Source organism: Galendromus occidentalis, unplaced genomic scaffold, assembly GCF_000255335.2.
Source record: "Galendromus occidentalis unplaced genomic scaffold, Mocc_1.1 scf7180000077183, whole genome shotgun sequence".
Lineage (NCBI taxonomy): Eukaryota > Metazoa > Arthropoda > Arachnida > Mesostigmata > Phytoseiidae > Galendromus > Galendromus occidentalis.
The window spans coordinates 273,034-289,858 of record NW_003805171.1 but is presented as its reverse complement, the minus strand read 5'-3'; the positions used below and the strand labels follow the sequence as shown (position 1 = coordinate 289,858).

At 51.9% G+C, this 16,825-nt stretch overlaps 1 protein-coding gene across 1 annotated transcript; it reads left to right on the top strand.

Moving 5' to 3' along the window:
* The first annotated feature begins 6,644 nt into the window (after window positions 1-6,644).
* Window positions 6,645-9,783, top strand: LOC108863992 (flocculation protein FLO11-like). Its single transcript, XM_029110959.1, has 6 exons — window positions 6,645-6,767; window positions 7,251-7,496; window positions 7,964-8,068; window positions 8,262-9,267; window positions 9,404-9,507; window positions 9,628-9,783. Exons 1-6 carry the CDS (start codon window positions 6,645-6,647, stop codon window positions 9,781-9,783), a joined length of 1,740 nt encoding a protein of 579 aa, XP_028966792.1.
* The last annotated feature ends 7,042 nt before the right edge of the window (window positions 9,784-16,825 follow it).

The following is a 16,825-nucleotide window of genomic DNA, read 5'->3' as shown; positions in this document are numbered from 1 at the left end:
CAAGGGCTCAATCCGGAACGGAACCAGCCTTTCAACAGCCGCAGATACAGAAACAAGCAGGGCACGAGTCGTGAATCTGTAGCTTATCTGATGTCTAACACGACTTTGTGGCGCTCTGCTTAATCGGCTGGAATCATTGATCCTTCGTCACGGTGCCAGATTGTCGAAGCTCGGGCCAAGTAGCCCGGATGTCGGCATCCCACCGGAATCGTTAGCACTTCTGTTTCCGGGCGTGAGTTTTCGATGACCTTTGATGACCCTAACTGGCGATGTCCAGCGTTGCCGGTACGTTCGCGGCGAAAGTCGAGACGACACGACCGGCGAGCTATTCGATGGATGGTATGCCCAGATGAACACGTGCGGAGGACCGCAATGGAGCGACGACAGTCTTCCAACAGTCGGAGCGACCGCAGTCGGAGTACGAAACAGCCGGAGCGACCACAGTCGGAGTACGAAACAGTCAGAGTTCGCGCTCCCAAACAGACGAAACTTTTTCTTGATATTTGTTTCTCCACTAGTTTCCTTTCCGTTGTAACGATGACTTCCCCCTTCGCCTCAGACGACGGTAGCGATGATTGCGAATAATGATGGAGAATGTGTTGACTGAAACGGGATCCTTGAATCTTCCAACCCACAAAGGTTCCGTGCTCCTTTTCGTTTTCTATTACGACAGTTCGAACCCCAGAAGGATTTAGCAATATCATCGACACAGCTACATGCAATTGACAGTTGTGCCGTAAGTGAAAGAGCCGCCTAGATGACACAAACACTCTTATGGGCTCTTCGCGCTGCCCACATGCGGCTCCCCCGTATTCGTGGGCGCGTACGACTTACGATTACATAAAGCGACACCGGGTCTCGTAATCGTTATGCGCGATAGCTCCGGAGCGAGATATCTGATTGATCTCATTCTCCGGTTGACCGGGACACTCTTCGGAGAATCATTATTCTCTCATTACGGGCAGGTCTCCCAAAAATCAGGAAACGGCTCTTGATGTCGCTCGCAAGGGCCCATGGTCGCTCTCTCGTGAGCAATTTCCAAGCTGACTCAAAAAGCGGAGAGATATGCGCATCCTACGATCGGGCGAGCGACTTGGGAGCTCCTGCGAAGCTTTTTCGATGATGAAGAGCCTTCCTTCGGGAACCCCTCCTTGCACGAAAACGCATCCCGAGCGCTGGCAAGCATCGCGTGAGGCGCTCAATTCTCGATCGATGATTCGTTCGATCATCATCCTAATACTCCGTCATCGACTTCTCGGAGCTGCTAATTTATTGCTTTGTTCTACGGGAAACGGCTTCATCTGCGGTACTGCGGTCTGATCCAGACGGATCTGGATCTGCGGTCTGATTCAAAGCCTCCAGGATTTCTGGATGGCAAGGAACGTTTCGTCCGGTGCCAAGCCAATGGACGATGGGACAAGTGAACGTGCGAAAATGCGTGGCGCGGAAGGCTGCGTCCGAACTCCGTTAAGACAAGGGTGAGCTCTTCGAGGATACGAGCTCATCCCATCGCTTATCGAGCTGATCCCAGGATCCGCATCCGCAGTATCGAGCAGGACTCGAATGAATCGAGTAATAATTAAAAAATCCGATGACTGTGACAAGGCTCAGCTTCACCGCAGAACATGAATTCTGAGCCACTAGCGGCGGACATTTGCATGAGTATCATGGGAGGATAGCGCAATCTTCGACCCCTCGTCTAACGAAATCAGTTTCAATGGGAAGTTCTATCTCACGCTGGATTCTGTACCTCCGGGAGCGCGGAGGGATTCCTCTATCGGTATACTATAAACGGACATCATTGGGAGACTTAGGTCGAAGAATTATGACGACCTACACGTAGGAGGTCGTTTGGTATGACGACCTCAACTTCAAACTTGCAATGAGACTGACTCCGAGGAACGGATAAATTCGCGATAGTCTTTTTCGTATTTGAGAGACCGTGAGCGTCACCAGCTCACGCTTTCCTCTAGCTGCAGTTGCGCTTCGGCACGGCTCTGAAACTCTCTCACATTTTTTTTCTGAAACCGACTGCCGGGGGCTCTCGAACGGTTCCAGTTTTTGCGATGAGGGAGAGGACAGAGTTGTTCCCTCCAGGCCGTCAGAAAAGCAGAAAAAGAGCTGAGCGCCGAGGGGGAATCGTTCGCCGTGCGATGGGCGAAAAACTCGCCGGTAGCAATTAAACTCTCCATTGCAGTCATTACCTCCATTTACAAACAGCGGCTGGTGCCGCATGTTGGGACTTAATGTGACTCCAGCGGCGTATCCGATCCAGACCCGGCCATCTGGGAGCTGTACATAGAGTTGTCGTTCATTGTCAGAGGAAGGTTCATTATCGAGAGGAAGACAGCCGCTCAAGCTCGAGTGGCAAGGTTAGAAACTCGTGGATACGACTCCTCCGATTCTAGGCCGACCGCGACCCGTCCGATCGCTTGCATGGAGCGAAGTCACAGACTGACGATAGGAGGACGAAGAACACACGTTTCTCACTATCTATCGCCGAGAATTTTTCTTCGCGGAAATATTTGAATCAATATTCTCATTATTTGACCAATGTATCCGCGTGCATCAGGAATGTCCCGGGGCTCGACCAGCTCCCGCTCGTACGGATGATGGGGATGAAATGTAAATCCCCAAAATATTCGACCGCTGTTTCGACCGTCCGATCGGACCATTATCGGATGAAGAGGCCGACGCGAACGTGGCGCTCGTTGGACGATGTTCGTGGCGATCGTCTTCTTCGTGAAAGAAGCGCTTTGCTCGTGTTTTCGGTAACAGCAGCAGCGGGGCATCTGTTTATCGTTTGATTCTCCGCATGGACAAGCCGAATGGACGGACAGACTTACTCGCTCACCCGAAAAGAACAAAGTGGCAGAAACGATCCCGCCGTATGATAGTGAGCACTAGCCACAAAAATCCCCAGCCGCAGCCCAGCAAGAGAAATTCCGAACCGGCCCAGCGATGACGAGGCGGACAGGCTGTGTGCCGGAAGTTTTTCCCCTTTCCGAACTTTCGTTTTTACCAATGAATTCTTCCCGGCTTGTCCCTGTCTGACCAACTTGAGGCCTGGAAGCACTTCAGCTTCTTGGGTGGAATGCAGAGCACTCTGCGGAAAAAGGACTGGCGATCTGACGACGGAGTCTATATCCCCGTGATAGGAATGCGGTTCCAACTTCTATTCCGACGCCAAATGTTTCTGTTCACAGAAGTGTTCCACCTTCATATATGAATATGATCTCATATGAAGAATCCCGATTCGTATTTCGAGGACGGGGGCTCATGCGACGCTGGATCTGGGACTGTTCCGAGCCCGACAGAGCGCGGTGATCTCGCGCCATTTTCGTAAATTCCAGGTTTCCGGGATCGGAGGTCATGAGGTGTCCAACGTAGGCTTCGAGTCCGCCATCTTCAGGATCGGAGAGACCGAGGTTTGGCTCTGATTGCTCCCATGTCATGCTCCTCTCGGAGTTTCGGGCTTAATAGTTCTGCTCCGTTCCGTCGATCCGATTCTGTGGGCAGACTTGCTCAAGCGTTCGATGCGAAAGCTCCATTTCACGTGATGATCTCGAGTCTCCCAGGCGCTTCTGTTCATGCGATCGTCTTCCAATCCGGGCCCACGGAATTCGACGCACCGTTACTTTTGAGTTGTGCTCTCCTGGTCATCATTGGATCGAATTGTTTTCCAACGCCGCTCTAGCGACTCCTCGCGCGCGAGGCCGCCCGCAAGCAGAAGCGACCGCGGCGGAAAACGAGCGAGACGCCGTATCAATTTCTGCTGATTTGCAGACATAATCATCGCTTGTGGTCATTAAGACGCAACCTGCTATGTTCCACGCTTCAGCTCACGGGAATCGTCAATCCCTGAGTTTGTCTTCCTTGTTGAAACACTTTTGCAGGCGTGAACATTTGAAGTGCTTGTGAAGAAAACCGGATCATCCAAGAAATTCGCTGGAGCGTCCCGATCCCAGAGAACAGTGGGTTCCCTTCGCCGGGCCATCACCACACAGATCACTTAGTGACCGAGCGCCGCGCCGCTACTCGCTAGCGAGCCATTAGGGAACAGACGAAACAGAAGTTTATCTGAATATTCACACCACCGGAATATCGGGTTCTTATCGAGTCAGGCAGAATTCCTGAATGACGAAAATGGCAGTCATCCACATGCAATTCACGCGCAAGCGGCTCGACCTCCCGGCGAACGAACTTGACATACTTAATTATCCTTCCTATCGTCATTCTCATTCAAGCGGGCAGAAAAAAACTCGAGATAACGGCCGTTCATATTGAGTGTCGTCTGAAATCTATTACGAGAATTTTGGCTGATGGCTCAAACCTATCAGTCGGGGAACTTCTCCTTAATCACACAATCATTCTCCTCTTGGATTCTCGATTGAATCTCGCGGCCGTCCAAGATCTGTAGTTTTAGGGATTAGTCCTGTATCTATCGTCCACGGCTGTCGGTCAGACGAGCGACGTAACGCTCGCAATCGACCTTCCTCGGACCAGCAGCTGGCGCGGCTGTCGCCGAAAAGTCTACACACTGTGATTCCGGCCCTCTAGGCGTCCGTCTTTCCCGGGTGATAGCGGATTCAAAAACGCTTCACTCGCCGGTCAAGGTGTCGCCCGGAGCAGATTGTCGTCAGGTATCCATGGACGATGGAAATCTCCCTCATTCAACCCGCCAGCTATTTATTCGCACGAGCCTTCGTATTACCCCTCTCAGCTCGCTAAGTGCAGCAGATATTGTCATCGTGCTTCAGAAGAGTGGTGGCACAGAAATTGTTGACTACAATGCCATCGGGCTCATTCCGAGAGCTTTTTTGAAAATCCCTCGCCCCCGACCTGGCTGAGATGATATCGATTGTCACTCAGAACGTGATCGTCAACACGAGGCGGATTATCACCTGCGGCTCCCCAGAATGCGAAGTCGGTGGGAATGGTCGAGATACGGCAAAGATTTCGCTTAAATCCTCTCCCCGGTTTGCTCCCGAATCTATCATGGAAGACTCGGATTCGAGGGAGCCATCTAGGTAAGCCATGCACGGGCAGGTATTCCCCTTGCTCGAAAGCAGGATTTGAAATGCTCCTCGTAGGGAACTCAAGCCTTGAGGAAGTCAGAGGATACCACATGACATTGCTATTTCGTCAATCGATGCGAGATTCCTGCCCTCTAGCCTCAGGAGAAGGCTTCTCGTATCGGGTTCTCGGCGCGGAATCTCCCTATTTTTTTTTTCAATTTTATTCACGCTTCCTGGCGGATATTGGGGGGCGTCTGCGGGACTTTCTTCTTTGCTCATCCTTTCTGAGACGATAGAGTGATGTTCCAAGCGGCTCCGGGGGGTATCATCGGACTCGCCGGTAGACATCTCATAGACGAAGGCTGGGTCTTTCCGACGGATCTCGGGTCGCGTGATCAATGCCAATCCGGATTTGTGGAAGCAATCGCTTCTTGCCAGTGCTCTCCGTCCCCCAAATATCTCCCTGTATGTATTTCCGACGAGTGGCCCTTGGCATTCATCGGCGATGAATGCCGAGGGCCACTCGTTCCGGAAAATCCGGAGCAGAAATGATTCTGTCTCGGAATGAGCGGGGAATGGTTTTTTCTTGGCGGAGAGCTCGAACTTCTGCGGGGGTGAGCTCCGGTTTCGTCGGCATCTCGGTTCTCTCCCTCGTGCATTCGGAATCCAGCGCCGGATTCCGCCAACAACATCGCCGCGAGGAGCTCATCGTTACCCGCATGCCGTGAACCGGAGTTCAGTGAAGCCGTGTCACCAGAAGAGTGAAAGTCCGATCGATTGTCTCCGCTTATCCGATGGCCCTAACCCGGCAGCGATGAGGCAGCGTATATTCGAGCGATCCCATGAAATAAGCATTCTTGGATTGACCGATATGATTTTTCTTCTCGAAACGAATTCAATGGAGTCCACTTCCCTCGGTTTCGAGTGGATCGACTGCTTGAGTCTCCTAGTGAGTTGGAGAGGTCTACTCGCCCCCCAAGCGAAATAGACATCAATCGTCTTGAGACCACAGTCGGAGAGAGATACACGAGGAGCTTGGCCATCAAGAGAACTCGCCGATTCCGAAAGCGATTCTTCCGACAGAATGATTGTTTTCTTCTTATCATGTTGGCGAGCATTTTGAACTATCAAGTCAGCCCAACAATCGCCTCGGTAGTATCATCATTCTCGCGATGAATGCCGGTACAGAATATTGAGCGAGTTCCGATCGGTTGAGAGTCGCAGACCGACCCACCTTTGCATGTTCTCTACAATTTGAGCTGCGGAGACTACGTATCCGGCATGCATTCGGTGTGCCCATCAGCATTATATCGTTGGAAAATGGCCTGACGAGGGGTTCTGGGCGAAGACAAAACATTTCGCTCATGCGATTCTCGGACTCGCAGCTGCATCGAAGTTTGTCATCAGGTCACAGTTCCCGAATTCCGCGTGCCAGAGAGCGAGGATCGGGCTCTAATTCAACGCTGACTGAGCGACGGGGATTCATTTGGCTGGTTAATCGGCTTACTGATAATGCTGCGCACTTGTTTGCCAGATCTATTCATCAACACGGTTTCAGAATTATCCGGGAAATGAATATTAGAGATTGACCGGGGATGTTCCTGTTCCAGGCCACTGATTGCGTTGATGTTATGCGCCGTTGTGAGTGCGCAGAGTCCGGACGACTATAATGTTTTCGTCAGAGCTCTACCGCCCCAGCAACCCGTACAGCAAGTTTACTCGCCCCAACCACAGCAACCGTACCAACAGGTAAGCTCGACGCCCTCAAACGTTTTCGAATTCATCGATTCTCGGAACCAATCGGATTTTGAATCCTCTTTTCGTATCGAGTTTCCTCATAGTTACAAGCTTTGGAAAATAGCTTTCGACTCCTTCGACTCCTTCGAGAACGAACGAGGTAGCGTTGAAGGAGTCGCCGTTACGACGTTGGATGGATTTTTGTCATGAGAAAGTCCGTTTCGAGCGAAAACATTCGATTTTGCACAAAAATGTCCTCTGGGAGGGAGGAGAGAGGGAAGACGAAGTCGGGAGGAGGGGAATGCATGAACAAAGCGTTGTACTCAAAAATCGGGGAATTACTCAGGTCCGCAGTGGGAGGGTCGTACATGTCCAACGCGCAGCAATAATACTGAACGGGCAGCATTCGAGATTCAGAGCCTGATTAGTGAGAGGTGTGCGCAAGAAGTGAACTTACGTGAATGGTATAAGTAATCAGGAAAACACTGGCTCTAGGTCCGGGGTCCCTCCCAGTTCCAGTACCAGGACACGTACCCTAGTCAATACTACCAGGACTACCACCAACCGGCGCCTCCGGTACAGCAACAGAGGCATCTGCCTCAACATCCAGTCCCCTCATCCGTATCTTCTTCTCAAGAGGAAGAAAATGACGATTTCTCATACCAACAGCCCTATGAGGCTCCGACCACAAGTACAACAACGAGCACCACTACAACCACCACAACCACTACAACTACGGAGGTAGGCAAGGCTAGCTTAAGCACGCGGTCGCAGCTTAGGAAGCATGTTGGTGTAGAGCCTCTCGATATACATACATAGTACATGAACCTGCCTTGAGTGCAGTCACTGTTCCGAAGCCGTGCGGTAGGTGAGACACACCATTCTCGACACAGTGGGAGGGAGTTCCACGACAGAAAACTCGGCCAGAGAACTCAAGGTCTCGCGGTCATGAGATTCTTCATTACGAATTATATTTTTATCCGAAAAAAAATAACTTCTTGAGGGTCTCCAAAAAGCTTCGAGAGAATCATTTCCATACGGTCGAACTATTGCGCTGCTCTCTCTCCTGACGAGAAGCGATCCGAGCTCCAAGGACCGAGGGATCTAACTCGAAAAAATCATGCCATTCCCTCGAGAGCTCACTGAGAACGTGGCTGGATTGTGGAGGGAAATGTTTCTCTCGGAACTCAACAACCTGTTTTCGACAGCCACCCACGTTGCCCGTGACGTCGTCGACTGCGGCTCCCAGGGCGGCTGAGGTCCAGAAGAGTCAGATGAGCGTTTCGTCATCAGTCGAGAATAGCGATAGACAGGTAATTATTTCCGTATTAGTCGCCCCAGGACAGACTTTGTGTGAAGTTTTCGCCTGAGGCATTTTTTCCGACCTGCGTGGCTCGGCCCGCGAGTGTCCCGCTTTCCGAACCGACGGTTTGTTCGACCAGGCCAGACAGCGAGCTGCGGCACAGACTAGTTGAATTAACCTTTTTCTCTCTCCGTAATCATCAGGGTAAAGCCCAGCAAACGGGTGGACAGAAACCCGTCCAGGTCGTTCAAAAAACCGTCACCAAAGACAAGGATGGCAAGAAGGAGGAATACGTCGTCTACTACTACTACTACTACGATGACGACAAAAAAAATGAAACCGCCAAAGAACAGCCCGTGGATTCCCTGGATTCTTTCGACTCAGACAGCAAATCGAAATTCCAGCCGCGAACCCCGAGCTCGACCACCGCTCCTCCTTCCGCGGCAGGAGCGGCGGCAGCTGCGGCAATCCCGAAAGAAGCGATTTCTATTTCGACCGCGACGCCCACGCGCTCCCAAGCTTCCACTTCTGTCAGCACCTCTGTCTCGTCCGGCGCGCCGGGTCCCGATCACATTGCTGCCCTGACAGGGGCTCGTCTCATTCCAGAAACGCACTCTCAGTCTCATTCGTCGCCAACTAGCCCGACGACCTCGACCTCAACGTCGACGACTTCGACGACAACTTCACCGACGACCTCGTCCACCACCACAACCACCACCGAGACTCCGACGTCAAGTACTGCTGCGTCAGATGAGCGACGAAAAGGCTTCGGAAACCGCCGCAAGCCTCAGAGACCATCGGGAGAGAGCGGTAGAACTCGGAGAACGTCGACCACCTCGACAACTACGTCGGCTCCATCCAGGAGACCCTTGGCCTCACGGAAGCCGCGACCCACGAGACCGTCCCGACTTAATAGAAAACCCAGACCCAGCACTGAGGCCCCTAAGGAGGGCGAGGACGGCAAGGACGAGCAGAAGGATGCTGTCATTACAGCGCCCGAAGGCGACAAGCCAGGAAGGAAGAGATTTGGAGGTGGACCGAGACCCCGAGGTCCCAAGAGAACGACAGCGGCACCGACTGAGGGAGATGATAGCGCCCCGACCACAGTTGCTCCCAGGAAACCTCTGCCCACTCGAGGAACTGCCGGCGGTTTGTTCGGCAAAGGCCAAGGAATCCGGGGTCCACGACCGAGACCCGGCAGACGGCCAAGTGAGTCCTGATCAACAATAAAGTAGATAGGTGGCCATTCCGGTCACGAGTGCGTACCCTGCCATTCTCAGTATGAACGCATTCGGACAGATCTGCGCAGACTCGTCCTGCTATTGTATAATTTTATCGCTTTCAGTCAAAAAAGAAGAGCCTACGGCAAGCGAAGCACCGCTCGAAGAGGAAAACAAACCCGCGGAAGCAGCGCAGCCCGATGAGACTGCTGTAAAAGTCGAGCCAAAGGTTTGAATGAATCATCGAATAAATCGAGGGCAATGCGATGGAGTCTTATAATGATTTTTTTTGAGGGGGAATCCCTCCGTGGAGAACTCGATCTCTATAGAGAATATTCTCCGCTTTCAGTTGGATGAGACTCCAGCGGAAGGCACACCGGAAGCGACTACGGCGGCTCCGGCTCGGGCTCGGCAGAGACAACGGGGAGCGCTCTTCGCCGGTGGAAGACCTCGACCCAACTTGAAACGACCTGCAGCCAGCACCACCGTCACTGCAGAAAACTAGATCGAACCGAGAGAATGACGGCTGTAATATATGATACGGCACACACGAATGTTCAAAACATGAAACGTACGGATCGTCGGTGTCGTACCGATTCAAACCGGTTCGCGCCGATTCCCCCATGTAAATTATTTCGAGTCAACACTAGCTGCGCGACGAGCACGCGTGAGCTTCTATCGAGTTGAGTCGACGCTCCGAACCGTTGAGTCCTTCAAGTCGCTATGTCGGAGGGGAGAAAAAAGTACTCACAATCAGTCAAGGTCACTGCGAGACCTGGCTCGTGTGGATCAGGTTCCGCGTTGCGATGGTTTCGTTTTCTTTTTATGCCTCGTCCATAGTCCTAGGAGAGACTACAGACTCGATCGATCGATCGAAAAAAAGTCGAGTGGAACTTGAGTGTTTGTTGTTGATGGAGAGGAGGAGCCCCGTTGTTGTGGGAAAGTAGGTGCTAAGGGTTTATGAGTAGCGTAGAAAAGAAAAGTCGGATATTCCAATAAAAACCTCCAAGTTTTCCCGGACAAAACGAAGGGTTCGGAGTACTCTACTCGATTGCTTCCAACGACCCCCTCGGCTACCCTTCCTCCTGGCTCCTGGCGCGCCACTGACTGAGCGTTGCGTAGGAATCCGTGATAGAAAAGCCCGAGGCGACGTCATAGAGATACAACAAGTTCGATGAGACACAATTCGGTGCAACAGTCGCGAAAATGCGGGGACAAACGCGCCCCCTCCTGGGGAGAAAAAAGGAGAGAGCGGAGAGAGGGACGGTAGGTTAGAAATGATAACATCAGAGAGGGAGAGAATATGGACCTACCGGTGCATTGTACCGCCGCGCCGGAACGACACAGGAAAAAGAAATTGAGGGTGAGCGAGGATGAGCGAGACAATCAGAAAGGAACTCGCTATTGGGGAGTTTTCCCACTGTGTCTTGGGCGATGCGTGTCTCTCCTTTCGAGTCTTTTATAGAAAAGATCTGATCTGGACACAGTCGATTGATACACCCGGGAGAGAACGCGGACGGTCCTGGTCAGTGCTATAAGTCCGTTATCTACGGAGACACGGCAAATGGAAGCCGGGCTTATCTTTCGTCTGTCCGTTTGGCTCAGCGTACGGATGCGGCAACATTTACCAATCGCTAGTGTGGCTCGATATCGTTCGGAATCGCATTATTAGAAAAGCCGCGAATCACAGCTCAAGCTCCACCAGCTCTCCCCGTGTTCGAAAATAGCTTAGGAGCTCATGACTCATGAGTTCTCCATCGGTGGGAGGGACGGAGACCGGGCAATCTTCCGGAGTCGAATAAGTGGAATCGCCTGAAGGTTCTACAGTCTCTTAAGATGCACGAGTATCAACATTTCTACAACGCGTGCTCGGAATCCCGTGCTATCCCAGGCTCAGCGGCCGAAGCCGCTCCTTCCCCGGACAAGGACCGCGGCCCGTCGAATAACAGAGGTTCCCGCACGTTTTGTGCATAACGCATATTTCCGATTCTCCTAGAGGAGGCCTGAAGACCGTCAAGAGCATTTTTCCCATCATCATGCGTTCACTTATGTTAGAAGAATGGCAAGAAAACCGCGCAACATTCCCCCTCAAGATTCCGACAGAACTTCCGCACGCTGAGTTTCCAAGCCCTCGAGAGGTTTCGCGTTTCATGCGCTGACCGAGCTTCGTGCGGACTTCGTTTTTCTTAGGGTGAACAATAAGGTGCGCACCAACGCCTCGGCGTTCATGCGTATTTCCGCTCCTCCGATCGGGGGCTGATTATAGGATAGAACCGTGCAGTCGCCAAGGTGGCGTGGGCAACGTGCCGGGGCTCATTTTTGGAAAAGTCGTATAACATGAGAGAGACGGTAAGAGATGAGGGATGAGCCTCAATCTTATGCCCGACTTTGCTCTGTCTGGCATCCGGGTAGCCATTCGGCTCCAAGTCCCCTGGGAAGATATGCGCCGACGACCTTCCGCTTTCAAGTGGGCTTTTATCACCGTCAGGTTTCGACGAACCTCCTGCTACGGCCGTCGAGAGCTCTTCCGATTCCGGGGAGAAATTCAGTCTGGGCCCCCGGACATCATCTTACGCATTTTGATTCGGAGATGATTCTCTTGAAGAGCGACGAGCTGCTGGTTAAGGCAGTCCAGAGAAGGACTACAGATCGCACACCACGATTTTCCGGACCGGCCCCGGAAATTGACTTCTGCTCAGATAATGAGTCACCATTTCCCGCCAGGTTTTGAGGAGGCTGTTTCCTCGCCTATTTAGCAAAATTTTCGCAGTTGCATTGGAGAATCTAACCTCTTCAGCTCCCTCTTCTCGACGCCTTCCGAATTCTAAGTTCAGTGGCGAAAAGAACAGGGAGCATTGATGGGGAGCAGAGAGCGCGAGAAACTTGTTAGTGCGACTAATGACTCGCAAGACCCTAATGTATAATGCACGCATCTGCGAGGGGGAAATGTTCGTAGGGCTTTGTATTTCGTCCCCATTCGATGCTAGACGTGCGCAGATCCGGCCAGAGCCTCTCTCGCGACTCCACACGTCGCGGCAGCGCAGATCGAGTTGTCGTACCCGAAGATCATGGACTCAATCCACCAAGTCTCGGAGAGATCCCGTTCCTGGCGGATCGATCCATGCTTTCCCCGACACTCAAGCTCCGGATCTCAATTGAGCGCCTGTCGCTTCGCTTTGATGGCCGATGGATGCGATTATAATAAGTTATTTACCCCTATCCTTGTCGGGAGGCTTGATGACAGGAACCGAGCCCATATAATACAATTGGAAGACCATTTAGTTGGAATATTGTGCTCACCTCGGTACAGTGAGAGCGCTCACCATCCGTGAGGACATCCGAGAAAACGTCGTTTTATCCTCTCCCTAGGCCTAATTCCCCAGAGCTCTGCTTGCTATGGTAACGAAATCGCAGCTGAGCGGTATCACTCGGTGGCAAATGCTCGACCGGCACCGTCCTCAGCACCCCTTCCCGCGACGCCCCGGATCCACTACGAACCACGAGACGCTGGGAGACCGATCCCGGAGAATCAGGGGATATCACGCGCCGAACTCTGGTCCCTCTCCTCCACTCGATATGCAGATATATCACACATCACGCTCAACAAATTGATGTATATTTGTACTATTAGGAATGAGAGCCCCTGTCAAGGATGAGTCGCCCCGTATGAGAGGACCCCCGGGAATTATCGTTGGAAAGACAAATGTCTCTGCCGAGGAACCGTCCGTCTCTCAGAGAGGGCTGCTCGAAAGCAAATTCCGACATCATAAATTATAATCTGCCTTTCCATATTCCGAAAACCCACCACAATCACCTTAAGCCCTTGTGGAACGACAGTGGCACAGCGGCCCCTCAAGCGAGCTTGAGGTGTCCGAAACCGTTTTCGTTCCTTCTATAGAACCTCTTCGTTCCTTTTCGTCCTCCTCGTCTTTGTGCCGTCTTCCACACTTCCTTCTCGCGGAGTTCGCAGCAAACGGAACGCTGTGAGCGCAGGAGGCTCCTGCAGTATGCGAGTACCCCTGTTCCTCGCCGTGTTTTGCCTCTCGATCGATAATTCTCAAAATACCCACATTTGACCTCGAAAGTAGTGGTCAACCATGCTCCGGATGTGGAGTAAAACTTCAGCCGTGGTAGCAGATCTTTCTCTGGCCTCGGAGACTCCGCTGGCGGTCTCCGTTCAAAGCATCCGTCGCCATCGTTATCATCAATTGTTGTCATTATTGCGTGTAGTCACAAATCGTCCTTGCATTTCCTCCGTTCCCCATTAGAAACGAGCCGAATACATCAATTATGCAAGGTTCGAGAGAAGCTTCGATCACGCGCGATTTACAGTACTTAACCTCAAGAATATCACGCGTATGAGGAGCTTGGCGTATAACTAACTCCCCGTATAGCGAAATTCCCGCATACCGAATTTTCCTTGAAACGAACGTTTTGCACAAGGAACCTCGCGTTAAGCGAACCCCCCCCCGTACTAGAGAAGTTTTCATGTACCTCACGAAGCCCTCCCAAGAATAAAATTCCGTACGAGGAACCCCTCGTATGAGCGTTTCTAGTCAGTATCGCTCGGCAGCGAGTGATGCACCGTGACCGCGATGATTCAAGTATTCCACATTGTCAGTGAGGAGAGCATCGTGAGATCGACAGCTGAGTAGGGTGTATTGACGATAAAGAGATATCCATTCGGACGGAGTTCGTTCGGATTCAGTCTTCGATCACGTGTCTCGCAGTTTATGTCCTGATCCTGAGAAGTTTCCGATCCCTGTGACAGAGAATGAATTGATTAATTTTGATTGAGTATCTTCAGCGAGAGCTCTGAAATCCAATTCTATTGGTGGTCCGGTTTATTCGTGGGACGGTTCGAAGAGAGGCTGCCCGTATCGTTTCCGTCTCGGGATTCCTCGTGAAAAAGCTCAAGAAGTCGCGGAATTCCGGGTATACACCTGATTCTAGACCCGGAGCTCGCTGACTCCGTTGCTTCGGATTCCTTCATCCTTGGGGACGTCCAGCTCGATACATCGGTTCCACAGATTCCACAGCCTTCTCCTCCATTACCAGCCGGAGCCAGAGTTGAACGCGATTCCTCTGAAGCACCATACTTGCGCAAAAGGCGGTGCTCCTTCAGAGATTTCTACAGGTGGTGGAAGAGCTACAGATTAACCCTGGGCGCAGATGAATCACACGGAGTTTCTAAGATGCGAGGTGCCTCGGGGTTAGCTACGCGTCAAGTTTTTCACACGCGAGGTTCCTTGTCCGAAAAGTTATCCATACGGAAATTCCGCCGTAAGCGAGGTTCGTCATACGGGGAGTTCGTTGTACTCTCGCTTCCTTAGACCGGAAAATATTTTTTGTTAGAGATGGTTCTTTATATACGGGATTTGGGATAATTATCTCTCATTCAATATCATCATTGCATGTTCTTCGTTCCGTATGATGAAGACCTTCCCGGAAGACCCCTCCTGGAATCGAAGAGCTACGTCTGTTCGTCCCTTTGCCGTTGTTTCCAATCCCCCTTCTCCCGTCTCCGTCTGAAATAATCGAACTCGGGATGAACATCGAAAGATGCGGAAGGACTCCACCGGGTGCAACCTGTTTTTCACTATTCAGCTTTTTGCGCTCTCATATTGCATCGGTCGGTTTCGGTGCGAGTTTTCTAAGCGCGTGTGATTCTCGCGACCTCCTCCAGCAGAATGCAGGATTCCTTGGGAGCATCCTGGGATCGCTATATTCACGTATTTCTGCAGACACCGGTGTGTACTGCCGTCGCTGCGGACGAACTCAAGTCTCGGGTGAGGCAGGGATGCAGCTTGTGAACTCGGAATTCGTTATGGATCCATAACTCCAGCGCTCACCGCTGTCAAGAGCTTATTCCCAATGAGCTCATCTTTGAGGTTGTTGAGCTACGATGATTTGCCGCCAAGAATACATTCAGTTTCCGAATGCATTTTTTTGGAAAGGAATCGCGGCCGCTCCCCAGCCTCTGGAGATCGCGGCTAAACAGCTGTCAGGCGCTCACGCGGAATTTTTTCTTCAGATGAGAGAATTGCTCCTCCTGGTTTTTCTATCAATAGAACCCCGTCATCACGGAGCTCAGCCAATGAAACCCAGGGAAATTCGATCCGAGCTCATCTCGACCGCTCAAGTTTCCTGTCCGGAGTTTCGTCGATGCAGTGCTGAGCTAGCCGCTCGACGAAGCTCTCCAATACGTCCGTGGTTCCGATCTTCTTCCGCTTGTTTCCGGCGATCGTTCCCGTGGAAGCTCCACCGAATATCTCGATTCTGAATTCAGGTGGGTTCGGCGAAACCAGTCACTGTAAACAGTCGGAAGAGTCTCTGACTCTGCTTGTCCCGGATGGTTTCGAGAATACGTTCATGAACGAGAAGATTCGAGCCCGTGATCATGAACTAATCCCCGTGTTTTGGTGGCTGCCGCAGGTCCAAGGAAGATGTGGAGAATTGCCGTACCCAGAATTAGATTCACATCAGAATCGACTTCGGGACAGTCGATGTGCCTCTACCGGAGTTTTTCTTGAAATATATTGAGCCAAGAGCGCGATCCTTTTCGGACAAGCTAAGTTCGTGGTGTTGGCCACGTGTCTTTCACGATGTGAAAATCCCTCTGACCGCTCAGCTGTACGGTGTAGTCAAATTAGTCGACGGCCTTGTTTCCCAGTGACGATTCGTCTCCCGTGACCATCCCTCGCAGGGCCCTAAGGATCGTTCCCTCCCGTTGTTTCGGGAAACTGCTCCATTTCCCGGAACGAATCGTTCTCATACATCACTTCCTTATGTTGTTGTTGCAGCGGCATCTCGCCGCCGGAGGCGAGCATGTCCTCCAATGACGTTTTGTTCAGAGATGTCGTCTCGTCGCGAAGCTTGTGCTCCCGTCCGACGAGCAAGAGCCTGGGCAAAGAGCGAGCTCTCTGACGTCAGCCTCTCCTCAGCAGCACAAGTTCTACTGTGTGTGCGACGACGATTCGGACGCGAGAGCCCTCTTAAAGTTTTCGAATAGTGCTCGCCGCTGACTTAAAGCAACATCGCTGATGTACCCCACCGAGGCTTATTCAACTCACGTCTACGACCTGGCGTAAGCTCGATGCATGAATGCCCCAGAAGCGCGTCGTTCCGGAGCGTAGGGGTAAAATATAGCTCGGGGGAAGGCTGCGTGTCCTGCCGTGGTAAAAGAACTCCTTGGAAAAATATTGAATGAGCGATTCGAGCGAATGCTGCCGATAGGTAGCCTGTGCGGCCAGACAATGCTCGCTCCGTTAGCCCGGGCACGGACCTTTCATCAATCGAGCTATGGGGTGATTGACAATCGAGTGACAGAGAGTGCTTCCTCGATCGGCTCCGTCTTCGTGAGGGAAAGGCCGGCTCCATCGCGGAAAACTGTTAATCTTGTCGGGGAGAGAGTAAGCTTCTTCAATGGAGAAAGCCGGTCATCCAAATCAAAACTGCTCATCGGAGACATGTCTGGCCTTATATTCCATTCCTCGGAAGGAGGTCCCGTTCGATGTGGCAGGAAGAAATATATCCGAAGCGAGGGA

Coding starts and splice junctions, on each gene's coding strand:
- LOC108863992 (XM_029110959.1), top strand. CDS start 6,645: ATGTTATGCGCCGTTGTGAGTGCGCAGAGTCCGGACGACTATAATGTT. Junction 8,069..8,261: donor TCGAGAATAGCGATAGACAG/GTAATTATTTCC, acceptor CGTAATCATCAG/GGTAAAGCCCAGCAAACGGG. Junction 9,268..9,403: donor GAGACCCGGCAGACGGCCAA/GTGAGTCCTGAT, acceptor TATCGCTTTCAG/TCAAAAAAGAAGAGCCTACG.